General features: G+C 39.0%; 1 protein-coding gene across 2 annotated transcripts in view; it reads left to right on the top strand.

Moving 5' to 3' along the window:
* The window catches only part of NRG3 (neuregulin 3), a 421,294-nt gene that overhangs the window by 304,163 nt on the left and 101,697 nt on the right, over positions 1 to 15,434 (top strand). For both annotated transcript variants that reach the window (XM_040607376.1, XM_040607375.1), the window contains exon 3: positions 253 to 326. In XM_040607376.1, the coding sequence (XP_040463310.1) occupies positions 253 to 326 (74 nt within the window). The remainder of the gene's footprint in view (positions 1 to 252; positions 327 to 15,434) is intronic.

The following is a 15,434-nucleotide window of genomic DNA, read 5'->3' as shown; positions in this document are numbered from 1 at the left end:
TAAATTATGTTTCTTTTCATAGTTTCTAAAATAAACAAAAAGGTTGGAGGGGAATTTTTTTTAAATACAAATTATTTTACGTGCTTCTATTGTGTTTCAGTAATAACCTTGCTTCCATAATGGTTGAAATAACTTTAAATATGCAAGTCTCTCACAGCAGTGGCAGGGAGAATTTTCAGTTGATTTTGCTACCTTGAAATTAACCTTTTACTACCGCATGCATATGTTTGTCATTTATCGCCTTTTTCTCAGGTGCAAAGAGGGCTACCAAGGAGTCCGCTGTGACCAATTTTTGCCGAAAACCGACTCAATCTTGTCAGATCCAAGTACGTCGATTGTTTTTCTTACATTTTTAATCCATGCTGGAGGCTATTCTTGCCATGCGAGATGACCCTTTGCCTGTTGTCAGAAAGCACGTTATGGACCACCGCATTGTCTGTAGAGAGCGGTGTTGCTTTTGTCGGTAGGATAACAACACATCCCCTGTCTCTGTTCTTACAAAACACCTGTGGCTGCAGCACGGAGGGCTGTCAGAGGACTTGATTCCTTATGATTTGGAATAATACTGATCCTGCTTAAAGCCAAAATATTCCTATTCCTCTATTTTTGACTCAAGAAGAAATAAAACTACATAATCTAAAAGGAAACCGAGTATAGACTGCAAAGCGTTTCCTTCAAAACAAAGTAAATTCGTATTGTCTGGCACTGCAGAGATTATAATCTTCAAAATATGTGAGATGACTTTACACAAAACTTTTTTTTTTTCTTCTTTTTTCAGTCTTACAAGTAAAGTTGCTCTGGTTTTGCAGATTAAGGGCATACTTTCAGGTAGTAATGTGGAGTCAAAGTAACTTTCTATTACACTGCTGAGTATGTGCCGGAATACCGTCTGCATATATGTTCTCCTACTCCTCTGTTGCCCTTTTTAAATTCTGTTGACTAATAAAACTATCTCAAAAACTGGAAGTGAATCCATTTACTAATCAATGCTGTTTATCTTAATTTTTTTAATGAAGTGACATACAACAAAGGGTCATATCCAATCTCTTGGTTTTGTTCTTATACCTGGAAAGTGTAATGTATTAAGTCCTCTGGTTTTGGGTGCTCTTAAAATTTTGATTTGAGTTGTTTTGTTTGATGTTTTTTTTCTGAAGAATAATGCTTGTTATTCTAGTCTTGTGTGTGTGCTTTCTGTTTATTTGCTTGTGCTTTTCCATGTGAAAGATTGTTTCCAAAGACACCTGTTGTTTTGTAGTTCTGTGTTGTATAGCTCCCATTATAGGTTGCTTTGTATTTGGTTTAGCTTTTACTTTTGCTTGACCTTTAATGGTAAAGTGCAGAGCCTATAACGAGCAGGCAGATTTTACCTGTGCCAGTGGGTATGTGCATGTGTCAACACAGAAGTTGTGTATATGGCAAGGAAAAAGGTACTTTGTCTCCTAAAAGCAAGGGAGAGGACAACCAATTAGCAGGACAGGATGGTACCTATCTGACTTGTTTCTAACAGGGAACTCTAGCTTTAGTCTCTCAAGAGTAGAGATGAAATTCATATAGATACAATATAAAGCCCAGAAAAGATTCCCAGATTAAGCTGTATCTGACAAGACCAAAAGCCCTACAGTGTTTATATATTGCAGACAGCATTGTGCTGGTTGCACAGACTTGTTTCTCTTTACCTGGGAGATGCTTAATTACTCTGGTTGGTTCCTGACTGCATTGTTTCTGTAAAATTGTTCAGCCACCTTACCTTGCTCAGTAAGCTAAAGTTCTGCTGAAATGTCCTTTTTACACCTGACCACAAAGGCATTTTTGTTTTATTTTATTGAGGGTTTCTTTCAAAATTATATTGTTTAGGGTATGTGAGAGCAGGGGACCTTGGCTTGATATTGGTGTAGATCCGCTGGACACACCTGTGGCCCAAGAAGGGCTCCTCTTCCAAGATAAATAAAGAAGGTTAATACGAGTTAGGTACTTTTCCAGCAAGTTTTGACATTTTACTTATAGTTGATCCTCATCCATGTTCAAAAGAGGGAAACCTTTTGTTCAGGTACATTTCTCTGTATTGGCATAGTGTGATTTATCTCTGTCTATGTATATGCATATGCACTTGTTCTAAGCATGTCTAGCCTGAAAAGGAGGTATTAGAAACTTTCTGCGGCAGCTGGACAGTGACAGAGGAACATTTTACTCGGGAGTTAAGTCAGTAATGTGTTATCTTCCTCTGGAGAGGAAAGAATTAATAGCATGCTGATAGTTAGCACTTGGGCAGAAATATTTGCTCTTTGCATAACCTGAGTGTAAAAAGTATTTGACGCAGTGGTCAAGAGCAATATGATCATTTCCAAAGGCTCTGGTGTTGCTTTGCAAAAACTATTTTTGTGGTTGAATGTGTGTTTGGATTAGGAAAAGAACGACTGAAAGATACTAAAGAGTGAATTTGAAAGTATCTTCAGAAAGGAGCAATTTTTTTAAAAAATGCAAGGTTTAATTTCTGAAAGTTGAACACTCAGATCTGTGTCTGGACTGCACGTAGCCAATGCTGGCTGGTGTCAGTCAAGCTTTACAAACAAGTCCAGCTCATTTGAGTTCTGTGGGATTGCTTAGGGATCTCAGTAACAAATATGTTCAGAACAGCTAATGATTCATCCGATCACAATATTTAGCTTATTTGAAGTTCGGATGCATGAAATAGTGAAGCAATATGTTTTTAATCTTACCTTGCCTGTGATAGCACAGGTTACATTTTCAAACATTCACTTGTCATTAAATGGGAAGTTCATCTGGGCCACAGTCACTTGGGAAATAGCAACAATATTGTCTTAAGATTGTTACTTACACACACAATGTTGGTGTGTTTTTTTTCTTTTTTCCCACCTAGTAACTCTAAATCAAACTAAGCTTGTTCACATAGCTATTATCTGAGGTTGCATAGTGACAAATCATATGATATGTCTCTGCACTATTTTTAATAGTATCAGGTCAAACCCACCTTCTTACCTCATTCTAGGTGTATTCTAGGCAGGTTTTTACTTTACGTCACAAATATGGGTACAAATTATGTAATATTTAATATAGATTAATGCATGCTAAATCATGTACATGTCGTTTAATTAAACTAAATGGTTAAAATATTTAAGATTCTGCTTTTTGTGAAACCTCTTGAATCAAACTACCTGATGGTGTTTTGGAGTTCCTGAATTGCCATTCGTGGCTTCTGGCAGTCAGATCTGCCACCTTCTACCTTCCTTCATCTCAAAGTTAGGATCTAATTCATAAGAAAACAGATATAGGACACACAGAACAATGTCAAAACACCCCAAACACAGGCCCTTCTACTGGACCTTCAAGCATTATAGATGTTAGTAGCTTCTACTTCCCTTAATTTCTTTGCTCTTAACCAGGTTTTCTGGGTCTTAAAAAACCCAAAACCAAACCACACAACAAAAAACCCAAACCCAAATGCAAGTAGTTTGAGAAGTTTATTAATCATGGAATACAGGAAAAACCTACTTATACCGTGGGAGCCACAAGGAACCTAACAAAATTAATGGTGTCACCAGTAAGGGGGAGGGCTGCATGCTGCATGACAACGCAACCCATGCTCACAGTCACTATCAAGAGGAGGGAATCTTATGTCAGCCCTGCTAATACTGGGCAGGACAAGTCCCTGAATCTCTCTGTCATCTCCTTCATCTATGGAAGAAGTGCTAATGGGACAAAGAGAAAAGAAACAGCAGTCGCATGCTGGGAGGAAAGGATAAGAGCTTATGTGAAATGTTGCTTTACCTTTCTCCATCTGGGCTAACCTCTCTATATATGCAGTTCATGGCAATGGTAGAGCACTTACATTTGCAGCATTATAAATACAACTTTAATATAACTTTAGGTACAAGTCATTTTTCAGACCCGTGTACTCCTGCGTGTATCTATAGGATTGGGAACTGATATACAACATAAATTGTGCAAATATATTCACGTACTATTGTTTATAGTGTTCTGGAGTAGACTTACCTGGCCTAACAAGTCTTGAAAGGTAAGTTGTATGTAGGCTGAGGATGGGTTTTTTTGATCAGTTTTCATACTGAGGCAAAGTCTAACCTTTAAAGCTTTGTCCATTCTGTGTAGATATTCCAAAGCAGTAAACAAGGCATTGAGAATGAGTTTGTCACATTACCCATTTTTTACCAGAATGTTGAACTCCACCTTCAACTATTTTGTTCTTAACTTAGCATTGAAAGTTACTTTCCTATGCTAAAAGTTTATTTCAGTTTTAAAGTGAAGAGGGATCCCCTATCAAATATTAGGAATGTTATCCAATCCTTTTTCAGAGTAAACATGTATTTTCTAAAAGAAAAAAAAAATAGGATGGCAAGCTTGTAGGTTACTAGGCCATACTCCTGTTGGAGTCAACCTCATCATGCAATTCCTTCCGTAAGCTGATCATACTTCATGTGTAAACCACTTAAAATCACCAGGAAGTAGCCACTAGAAACAGGTTTTGCTTCTCATCCCTGCTCTGAGGGTTTCAAAACTTTTCAGCTTCCACACAAAGTTTATGGACAGAAAAAATCTGTCCATTATTGAAATACACACTTTTTTTTCTACGTTGATATTTTTTTTCTATCAGTTTCCACCACGTTTGGGTCTGTTAAATTGGCTTCTTCAAATGTCAGAAGTCTTGTTTGTATAGAGCTAGCTATAGCCTGTGGTCCTCTATTACTTTAACCTGTGACAGCATGGCACAGATCGTGCTTCTTTATGAATCTCATCAAAGAGAAACCTGCAAGTGTCGTGTCTGGAATCTGCAGTTACTCATTCCTAGACTACCTCTTTATATAGCAAAGGATCAAACCACCTCTCCTGGAAGACTGGGACTGTAAATAAGTAAAACAACCCTAGATAGTTAAAAAAGGGATAAAACTATTTTTCCAGAAATGTATTTGAAACCTTAAGATCCACACTCACCTTCTCAAATGCCTCCCCACCCCCCAAACAAAAAAAAAAGGGGGGGATTTTCTGCTTTTTTTTCCCCCTTTTTCCTTTTTTTTTCCTTTTTTTTCCTTGTTTGTGGTTGTTTGTTTTTTTTTTTTCTTTCTCTATCCAGTTCTGTATTTGTAAGATCATAGGATAATTTGGGTTGAAAGAGAAGTCTGGACTCCTCTGGAGAACTCAGGATTCTCAGCCTCCTGTTTTAAGCAGAGCTGGCTTTGAAGTTTCTGCTACCAACACTGGGCACCGGGAAGGCAGGCTGTAAAGAGACTGTTACTAAATAGAGGAAAAAATGAATTGCAGTTGGTAAATATTTATAGACTATATTTTCAAATAATTGGAATAAATAAAAATAAACTTCTGAGTCTCTTACTAAATGATTGATTTTCTAGAACCTGAATATTGTTTTTTTTGTCAGCTTTACTACCTTTCTGAATTTGTCAACATTCCTCTTGATTATTTTTTTTTTCTCCTGCTTTTTGGATTTCTAGAAGGCACAGGAGAAAATAAGGTTTTGCTAGTGGAAAGACTGAAGGTTGGATGTAGGTAGGGGCTGTTATAAGTGGAAGAAAATTTAGGAAAAATAGTAGGACTGGATAGCCAGAGGTGGATATGTGAGTTTTGTGGAGGGCAAGTGCTAAAAGAGATTTAACATGGTGCTTGTTTAACCCCAGATAGACCTTTTGATATCTGGATTAAAATCTGAATTTTAACTTTGTCACAAAAAGAAAAGGGGTTTAAGCCTTTCTGCAGTAGTAATGTTATCTGTTTAAGACTGGTTTGTATTCAAAAAGGGCATATTGGAGTGAGTGGCTGCAGACTAAGTTTCTTTTGCAGTGATTGTAATTTTGTGCTGTCATCAATTTAATTGCAAAGAGTGCCACATTAGCCATGTTTTCAAAGAATAAAAATTATTTATGTTGGTCTAGGGTATTAAGCTTTTATAAAAATGAAATAATCAAAAGGTGATATTTTATTGCCGTGTAAAATTAGATTTTAAGAGCTATGTGTGACAACAATCAAGTGAAGTTCCTGAAAACAACAGGTCAGTGTAAGATCTGTTAGCATCCATCAAGTGGGTATGACATTTCTGTTACCTACGGTTTCTTTAGAAGGATATACAAACTGAGTTCCTCCAGTTCAAATGCATCACAAATCAGCCTAGATTAGTGTTGATGCAGTAAAGATTGAAAGGAAGGAAGGAAGGAATTGCCTTAATAAAAATAGCAATAAAGGAGAAAAGCAACACAGTCACATCAAAAGTTTTAATTATTTTTTGTATAATCTAAAAAAGGTGCATCACATGAGACAAAGGCTGGGGAATATGAAACCTCAGCAAGGTAAAATAAGAAAGAAAATATATCCTTGGGGGAATGAGGGACGTGTTTTCCCTGCTCTTTGATCAAGTGTGGGTAGAGATCTCAGGATAAAGGCTGTAAAAGATGACATGTTTTCAAATTTGAGTTTTGCTGAAGCTGTGAAAATTTACTTTGTGTGAATAGTATGAATCTTCTTGATTTGGTTTTGTTTGTTTCTTTAAAATAGGAACTTTGGCTTTATTTTGTAGAAGGGCAATGAAATGCTCAAGACCAGAAGTGCAACATCAACAAAGCGTTAGTAAAGTGGTTAGCTAGTGATAAGTGGAAGTGTGAATGTGTTCATTGTCAGAACATGTTGAAAAGTTAATGCCCGAGAGAGATGAATTGAAATATTTGCTACAAATGCAGTAGGCAAGGAAAATCACTATCAGTTCTGATAATATAATTATTTCTTACAATATTAAAAGCAAAATTTAAATGTATAGGGAAAAACGATGTAATATTTTTTCTATAGGTAAGCTAACAGTGACTTGTACAGAATGTGCCATATCAATATTACTCAACAATTTATATTTTTTTTCTGTTAGTACTGCAGAATAGATTTTTAAAGTCACAATAGTATTGGTGGTCTTCACATTTCTAGTATAGGGGGGATATTTTAAATTAATTCTAAATTAATAAATTTGTGTCACTTTTCTCAGGTTAAAAATAACAGCAAAAAATCCACTAGTGGGATAGCAGTTTCCAAACAGCACTGAATTTAACTGCTTTCATTCCTTTTGTGTGCAATAATAGACCTTTTTTTCCAGTACTTTCCCAGCCCTTTTAGAAAAAACAAAACAGTTTGCACAACAACCCCCCACCCCACCCCCCCCACCCCCCGCCGCTTTCTTTCAGGAAAGATTGAAGGGGGTTTACAGTTGTTTCCCATTTCATATTTCAGTTTTAATGAATGTTCAGCCTTTACCAAATTAATTTCTATCTTTACTTATTACTAGCTAAAATAACATTTAAATAAGAAGTCACGCAGTTTTATTGGGAAAAGTAGAAAAAACTCCATCTGAATTTGACCAAAATCCTTTTATTAGTTTTAAAGGAACATTGATTCTTTATTCTTCTCCATTCATCTCTTCTCCTGGAAGACAAGAGTGTGTTGGTATCTGGTTACTTGTTTTATATTCAAAACTTTTCATTTAAAGTATTGAAGTATGTCTGGTTTTCCCATGACTTTTAGGCCTTAGGTGGTCTTCTCTAATTTAGTTTGTGAAGACTGCATCTCTGCAGAAATTTGTGGAGAGAAGCTAGAATCAGGTAGATGCAATATCTTTGATAGCAATTAAAGAAAAAAAAAACCAAACCACACCACAACAAAAAAACAAACCTCAAAACCACTTGCTTCCTTCTCCAATGTTGAGAACTGCCTATAGGTGGAAGAATAATAATGAAATTGAAAATTCCTTTTATTTGATCTTGGTATAAATCCCAAGGAAGACAGAAGGTGGGGGTATCTAGCAATGCAGGTCCCATTCAACAAAAATATTTAATCAGTGTATCTTCCTGTAAGCCATAGATGCTAGAAATGAAGAATGAAATTACAGCCATCCCATGCAGAGGGGCTTGAAGGCTGCCTTTCCAAACTACAATTCATCTGCGAAATTTGGGACTTGCATCTAGTTAAAGCATTTCTAGGTCTTTGTGTAGTGATTTTTGCATGTGTATTTTAAGGAAAATTACCATATGATGGCAGAAACACTCGACTATAGCTTGTTACACAACAGTCACAGCAGATGGCTGTGAATAGAGGTTACAGGCTTATGTAAGGGACGGAGCTGTGAATCGCGCTCTCCCGCTGGCGAGCCCGCTCTGCCGTGAGCACTGGGTTCATCTCGGTGCCTGAATGAGAGGCGGTACAGCACTTTCACTAAACAAGCACCTTCTGAAGTGATGAGCCTCTGAAACATCAACTTCTTCTATCCGCTCCTTTTACAAACACATTATGATTTCCTACATCTGCTGTTGGCCATCCCATGTCTGGAAAACCGTAAGTATAAATATAGCTTGAAGTATATGTTCTGTGATGCTCTGGAAGCATCTAACTTAGCCTGTTGGTCTGAGTAACTAACTTTTCTGACTTGCATACTCTTCGTACTGATGATGTGTTACTGTTGGTGTCAATCTCCCACTGTCGTCTTAGAAGGACGTTTCTTTATTTGCCTGGATGGACAAGGTGGAATCAATCATTTGACTTGTCAGATCACATTTACAGGCCTTCTAAGAGGAGAATTTGGCAGCACAGCAACCACAGTTCTTCATGCTCAGGGAGAAAAGTATAAGCAAAGATGGGTCATCGTGAGATGACATGTAGGAAAATTGCACAAACCACAACAGTGATTTAGCTGAAAAGCATTCATTTCGTTGGGTTCTGTCTCTGTGAATTAGATACTCAGTTGTCCAAACAGCATTTCATTTTGGCAATACAGTTTCGTGTTAGCTCAGTGACTTAGTCACAGTTTTGATGTTAAACACCTCAGGATTGGTTGAGATGGTATGGTGTAGTTTTCATAAAGATGTCATAGCCTGTTGCAGGAGCTATTGAGAACACATGGAGAAAAAAGATGGATTTCCTTTATCAGCAACTAATCTTATAACTTTGAATGTATCTGTATTAAATCTAAGTCTGAACTGGGTGTTTTGCCTTCTGCTATGAGTGCTTCTGTGTTGAAATGGTTCCAGTAAAAAATGCAGCAGCGCATGTGCAGATAAATCATGAAGCTGTGGGGTTCCTGATGTTCTGATCTGTCCTGCCTGCACTGCAGTTATACAGCTGTAAGTAGTAAGCAGCAGGAAGACAAATTCAAACACTGATTCTCACAGGTACAAAGCTCGAGATCAGTCCAGCACACACTATCTTGAGATTATAAACATTAAGGGGCCCATACATGAGAATTAAAGTTTCCTTTGAGAGGCTATTTGCTGAGTGTGCTGTTTGTCTTCCCCAAAATAATACATTTTAAGAGCCACTATCCTCTTATTTGATCTTTACTCTTTGCATTAAGTCCATATTCCAATATAAGGATGCTTATTAAGGCAATTATTGTTGTTAGAGTTTTCGCTTCACATGGAGCTTCTACCAATGTTGCTTGAGCTCACTTGAACGATTTCTACTTATTAAGGAAAACCTGGAATCAGTGTGTTGTTGAATATTAATACATTACAGTGTTGTTGTGAAGACCAGATGCTTATATATATACATATCTTCCTAAAGTAATGGCAATCTTACTGAAAGCATTAGGGGTCAGCATTACTATGAGTTTGATTACCTCATCAAGGTAATTATTTTCTTCTAAGAAGATAGATAGTACTGAGACTCCTGAAGGCATTTTCAGGCTCATTTCTCAGGCCTCCCACAACAGTCATATTTGGCAACAGAGAACGGCCATTGCTGGTTAAAATTTTACTGTGCAAACCCAGCAATTTATGAAACTATTATTCCCTCGATCAAAAAGATCAAATGGTTAAATCTTGGTCTTACTGAAACTAGTAACTGTTTTATATAGTAAATCCTTTGAGGTTACATTGTCCTGTCATGACTTTTATTCCATGTATGACTACTATTTTGCTAGAGATTATTGTATTGACTGTTGGGGGGTTGAAGTGGCCAACCTTGAGGATATGCATTCATTTTCTGCAGTGATAAAATTTGATCATGGAAATGGTTTCTTAAAAGATAACCTGGATCAGTGTTGTCTCAGAGGCAAACCAAAAAAAGGTTGTAACAGGCAATTCTTGATGAGATTGTTTTTATTGGGAGGACTTGATTCACTTCCAGCCTTTTCAGAGAGCACCCTGCTCCCAGGGCTCCTGGCTCTTTGCTCTTGCTGCAAGCACCAGCTTGCTGTAGAGAAAAAGTCCAATTGCTTGCTGCTGTCATCAGTGGCACATTAAGGGGCCTGGGAAACAGAACATTCCTCTTGTTACTTCTGTACACAGCCTGAGTAACAGGTTTGGTAATCTAGCTTTGAATGGTCATATGAAGAAAACAGTACTGAACCACTGAGCTGACTGTAACAGCCAACCTCTGCCTGTCATTGCCCCTTTGGTTTTAACAAGTAGTTCTGCTCCTCGGTCTTGTTTATCTGTTCCCCAACCATTTTAGCATCTCAGTTGAGTTATCAGCATCAAAAGGAAAAGATTTGAGTGTTCTATGTTTTCTTCTGATTAAGATATGAATTCTCTCTTTCTTGGCCCACTTGTCTTAATTTCCTACTCTCTAGGTTCTTCTCCCCCCACCCTTTCTTATTATTTCCAAATATCTACTTTATTTCCTTCCCTATTCGAGGTTCTTTTTTCCCTTCAACATCTAAATTACATTTCTGTTAGCGACTCTTTACTCTCTGCTAATCGCTCTTGCCACTCAGTATTTCCCATGTGCTTTTGCTGTGATTTCTTCCCACATCACCACTGCATGTGGCATTCACTCCCTCTCTGAAGGCAAGGTCTGACTTCTTGCTCTACTTGACCCGTTTCCCATCTTCCAGATGAATGCCTAGACCACAAATTGCTTTTCATGTGCTGTCTGGTCTGTCTTATTTTGGCTTCACTTCCTTCCTTATATATATTTTTTTACTTTTAACACATAATGGAATAAAAAAATATAATTTGCAGTTTAATTTAGTGTCCAAAATGTTCTTTACATGTTTGCAGTGAACAGATGCCCACATTCCGTTTTGTTTCCAAAGGAGTTCGCTCCAATTATCTCTGAAGATACGGAAAGAGGTTAATACCTGATGCTTATCAGGAGAAAATATCCACTGTGTGGGCTGTTTGTAAAAGGCAGCATCTAAATTTAACCTTGTTTGTTGGGTGTTTTGGGGTGTTTTTTTTGGTTTTTTGTTTTTTTTTTTTTAAATAAAACTGACTTTTGCTTGAAGAAAGGTTGCATTTTCAGTACCGAAGCTTTTTATTACCTTGAAGTACTTTTATTGGGGAAGCTTTTTCAGGTTCAGAAGAAAATAATTCTGATCTGATACAGGAAAGGAGGCCCTGAATTAGCAGAGAACAGAATATTTGTCCATAACAGGTGAAACACAGGTTTTGCTTAACCTCATTTTCCTCTCTTCCAGATGAATGACTAGATCACACTACAGAAAAAAGAGTGGATCCTTGTCTTTTCTTGTTTCTTTCCTGGAAGAGAAATACTAAGTGGCTTCTGCTGTTTCCCACCTAGCTCTAGTAATGAGCTAGTAGACTTGAAATCTGTTGTATAGTAAAAATATTTTTACTGTATTGCCTTACTCTGGAAAGAGCAAAAGAAAAAATGTTGCCTTAACGCTCATCCATGTTGTAGAAGGTGCTGGAGTTTACAAAATTTATATCGACTTAGGTCGTGGTCCTGCAGAAGCTATACTGATGCATATTGTTTCTCAGGAGACAACTACTATATCAAAGATACTAAGAACTTTTGAAGCATCCAGCTGAATTATTTCCTTTTTTTTATTTATTTACCTCAAAAAATTGCAGTTTTCTTGATAGTGAGATGATCTACCATATTTAAATTCTCTGGATTTAATGAGTTCTTCTGAAAAGACTGTTTCCTGAGAAACTAAGCAGCACTAATGTAGGAACCTGGGTTTTGCTAGTGGAGGGGCTTCCCCTGAAGAGCTCTGTCTGTAGCTGATGGACAATTCAGTACACCGACAGGGGGAAAAGTGTAATTTTGAAGGAGCTTCTTGGTCTATGGAGAGTAGCAGTTGTATTTATAAATATGTGTGTGTATATATATATATAAAAAAAACCCAAAAGGTAATGTTGTTACTGTAAAGGCTTTTAAATATTTCAGTCTGGTTTAGTTGTGTTTGAAAGTTTTCATCTCATATTAACACCATATTAATTTGCTGTCTTTATCAGTCTCCAAGTTTTAAGCAACCCTTTTGGTTAGGTTCTGTTCAGGATTCAAAGGCTTAAATGCTTTAAAAGGTTTAAAATGCTATCTGTGTGCTTTTATAGAAAAGACGATGCTCCAGAAGAAGGTTGTGAAACTTGTTTAAGCCATATGTCTAGACGTCTGCACAACAACTCCAAGTAAAAATACTACTTGCCACTGCAGTACTACTGTCCTGATAAAATTATTATTAATTTTCTAGGCATTGGAAACATGGTGAGTAGAGAAGTCAGATAAACTGATTCAGTCTTATATGATAGTATTGAATGTCTTAATCTACTGGAAAATGGCAATATTTGGCTATTTATGTATTTAAGGCAAAACCAATCAATATAAATTCATAATTTCTTTTGGAAGCTAGAACAGACTATTAGACTAATACAGAAATTTGCACATTAGAGATCAAAGATCACGTCCAGTTCTGTAATATTGTTACCAATTTTGCTGCAACATTTAAAAACAGATGGCAGGGTAAATTAGTTTTTAGCTTAGGTTATATCTATGTAACAAGTTATTGCAAATTGCAGTGTAGATTTACAGTACAATTAGTTATTCTGTGATACCTCCCTGCTTGTGTGATAAAAGCAAGCTGGTGCCCTGCAGTTGCATTGAGGCAAGTCTATCGCCATGACTTTGTAACGTGGCTATGCTCAGCAGCTTCTTTGGTTTGGCAAATAACAAAATCTGTGTAGCTTGGTAATGGAAGGAATTAACTGAAACTACTCTGAGTCAGGTACACATGCAGCAAGGAGAGCTGTCTGAATGGGCTCCATGAGATGACCGTTTGCCCCTATGGCTCTTTATTTGATAGTAGTAGCTTTTTGGACCAAGTTTTTGCTTTGAATGTGTCTGCTGCTGTCACAATTTGTAAATAACTGACCTACTTTGGCAGATTAGCGCAATCTTGTTGTCTGGAGTATGATAGATTAAAGCTTAGCAGGTAGGAGCATCCAAGAAAGTAGCTATTAGTTTAAAAGGAAGAATGTAAATCCCTGCATAGAAAGAGATACTGAGGATTATTTTTAAAAATAAAAACCAGTTCCTAAATATGTATCAAACATATAAGGTGATTCATGTTGTCAGAGAGCCATCAAAAAAGGATAGGACTAATACAAGATAAAGTCTCTCCTTGCCTATCTCCAATATACCTTACAGTCTGGATGTAGTAGTGCGACACTTACTTTTGCATTTGGCCAAGCACATGTGCTGCAACTTCATGCTACAAACTATGGCAGCTCTTCTGAGGTGTCCTGTTAGATCCTTGTTGCTCAGTTTGTTCTCTATTCACACTAAACAACGAAATGACTATTAAATAGACAACGGGGACAAACAAACAGTTAAGTGGAAAAAAGGCAAATATTTTCTGGAAGGCCATCGTTTCTCGACATGCTGTATATTTCCACTGAGGGAAATTAGGGAAATTGATGGATCGCACGTAGTATCAGACTCATCAGTTTTTATTTTCTTATATCTGATGACTTTGAAGTCATCAGTAATTACAATTTGAATTCATGTTGAGTTGAGCATAGTGGGGATTTGTACAGTAATAGACTAATAACATGTACATTTGTTTTCAGAATTTATTCCTTAAAGACAAAAGAAAATGCTGCATAAAAAAAAGAAAAATCATTAGCTGACAATATCTGTCACGGGGTTTCATCCAAGCAGGATCATTTTCAAAATTTGGACTTGGTTATGTATAAGTCAATATTTGCTATCTATTTTGGTTTTGTAGAAAACTTTTCCTGCTCTTTGTTTCAAATGTAGTATAATGTATTTACAGCATGATATGGTTGCCACTTTGTGACTAACTAGACACTAGCTGTCTGCTCATGGCTTGGATGTGTGTACTCTTCATTGGGCTAAAAACTGGCTGGATGACTGGGCTCAAAGATTTGTGGTGGAGTAAAGTTTGCTTGATGGCTAAGCACACGGGGTGTCCCCAGGGCTCAGCGCTGGGGCCGGCCATGGTTCATGTCGCCATGGACCATCGGGGCGAGGGACCGAGCGCTGCCCCAGCCAGTGTGAGGGTGGCACCAGCTGGGGGTGTCGATGTGCTGGGGGGCGGGGGGGCTCCGCAGGGGGGGCTGGGCAGGCCGGGCCGAGGGGCCGAGGCCGCTCGTACGAGGTTCCCCAGGGCTCAGCGCCGGGCCCCGCGCCGGGGTCACCCCAGCCCCGGGCAGCTGCGGGCCTGGGGCAGAGCGGCTGGGAAGGGCCCGGCGGGGAAGGGCCTGGGGGGGCTGGCTGGCGGCCGGCTGGGCAGGAGCCCCCCGCGTGCCCAGGTGGCCCAGGAGCCAGCGGCACCGGGCTGGTGCCCGAAACAGCGTGGCCAGCAGGCCCGGGGCAGGGACCGTCCCCCTGCGCTCGGCACCGGCGAGGCCGCCCCTGGAACGCTGTGTCCAGCTGTGGCCCCGCACGGCCAGAGGGACGCAGAGGGGCTGGAGCGTGTCCAGAGCCGGGCAGGGGCTGGGGGGGCTCAGCCTGGAGAGGAGGGGGCTCAGGGGGGCCCTTATCGCTCCCTGCAGCTGCCTGACAGGGGCTGTAGGCAGGGGGGGTCGGGCTCTGCTCCCAGGGAACAAGGGACAGGACAGGAGGGAACGGCCTCAGGTGGCACCAGGGGAGGGTTAGATTGGGTGTGAGGGGACATGTCTTCACCGAAAGGGTGGTCAGGCACTGGAATGGGCTGCCCGGGGAGGTGGTGGAGTCACCCTCCCTGGAGGTATTTATAATCCGTGAAGACATGGTGCTTAGGGACATGGATTAGTGATGGATTTAGCAGTGCTGGGTTGAGTTCAATTCACCAGTCTTAAAGATCTTTTCCAATCATGACAATTCTATGATTTTAAGGGGTGATGCTACTATGGGTTTTAAGCAGAAAGATAACAAGTGGCCTAGCTGGAGTAGTGATAAGGACACTTTCTTAAGGTGTCAACAACGATAATAGTTGTTGCTAAATATAGAGATGCATCTGCTTAGGGAGATCACGACCCGTTTTAGTTGCTTCATATTTTGTGAGGTCTCTGTACTTTTGAAGGTACATTCAGAATAACCCACCTCTCCCTTTGTCAACCTAGTATGAGTTAGAAACTTCATACCAGATGTTGTGAAAGCAGCATAGACTCTACATGGTTTTTCATACCAGCCTGCAGATATCTGAATTAAGGTAACCTTAAGTTCCAAATGTA

The sequence above is a fragment of the Falco naumanni genome, chromosome 9 (assembly GCF_017639655.2).
Source record: "Falco naumanni isolate bFalNau1 chromosome 9, bFalNau1.pat, whole genome shotgun sequence".
In the NCBI taxonomy this organism is placed as follows: domain Eukaryota; kingdom Metazoa; phylum Chordata; class Aves; order Falconiformes; family Falconidae; genus Falco; species Falco naumanni.
This window is presented reverse-complemented; position numbering and strand designations above follow the sequence as displayed.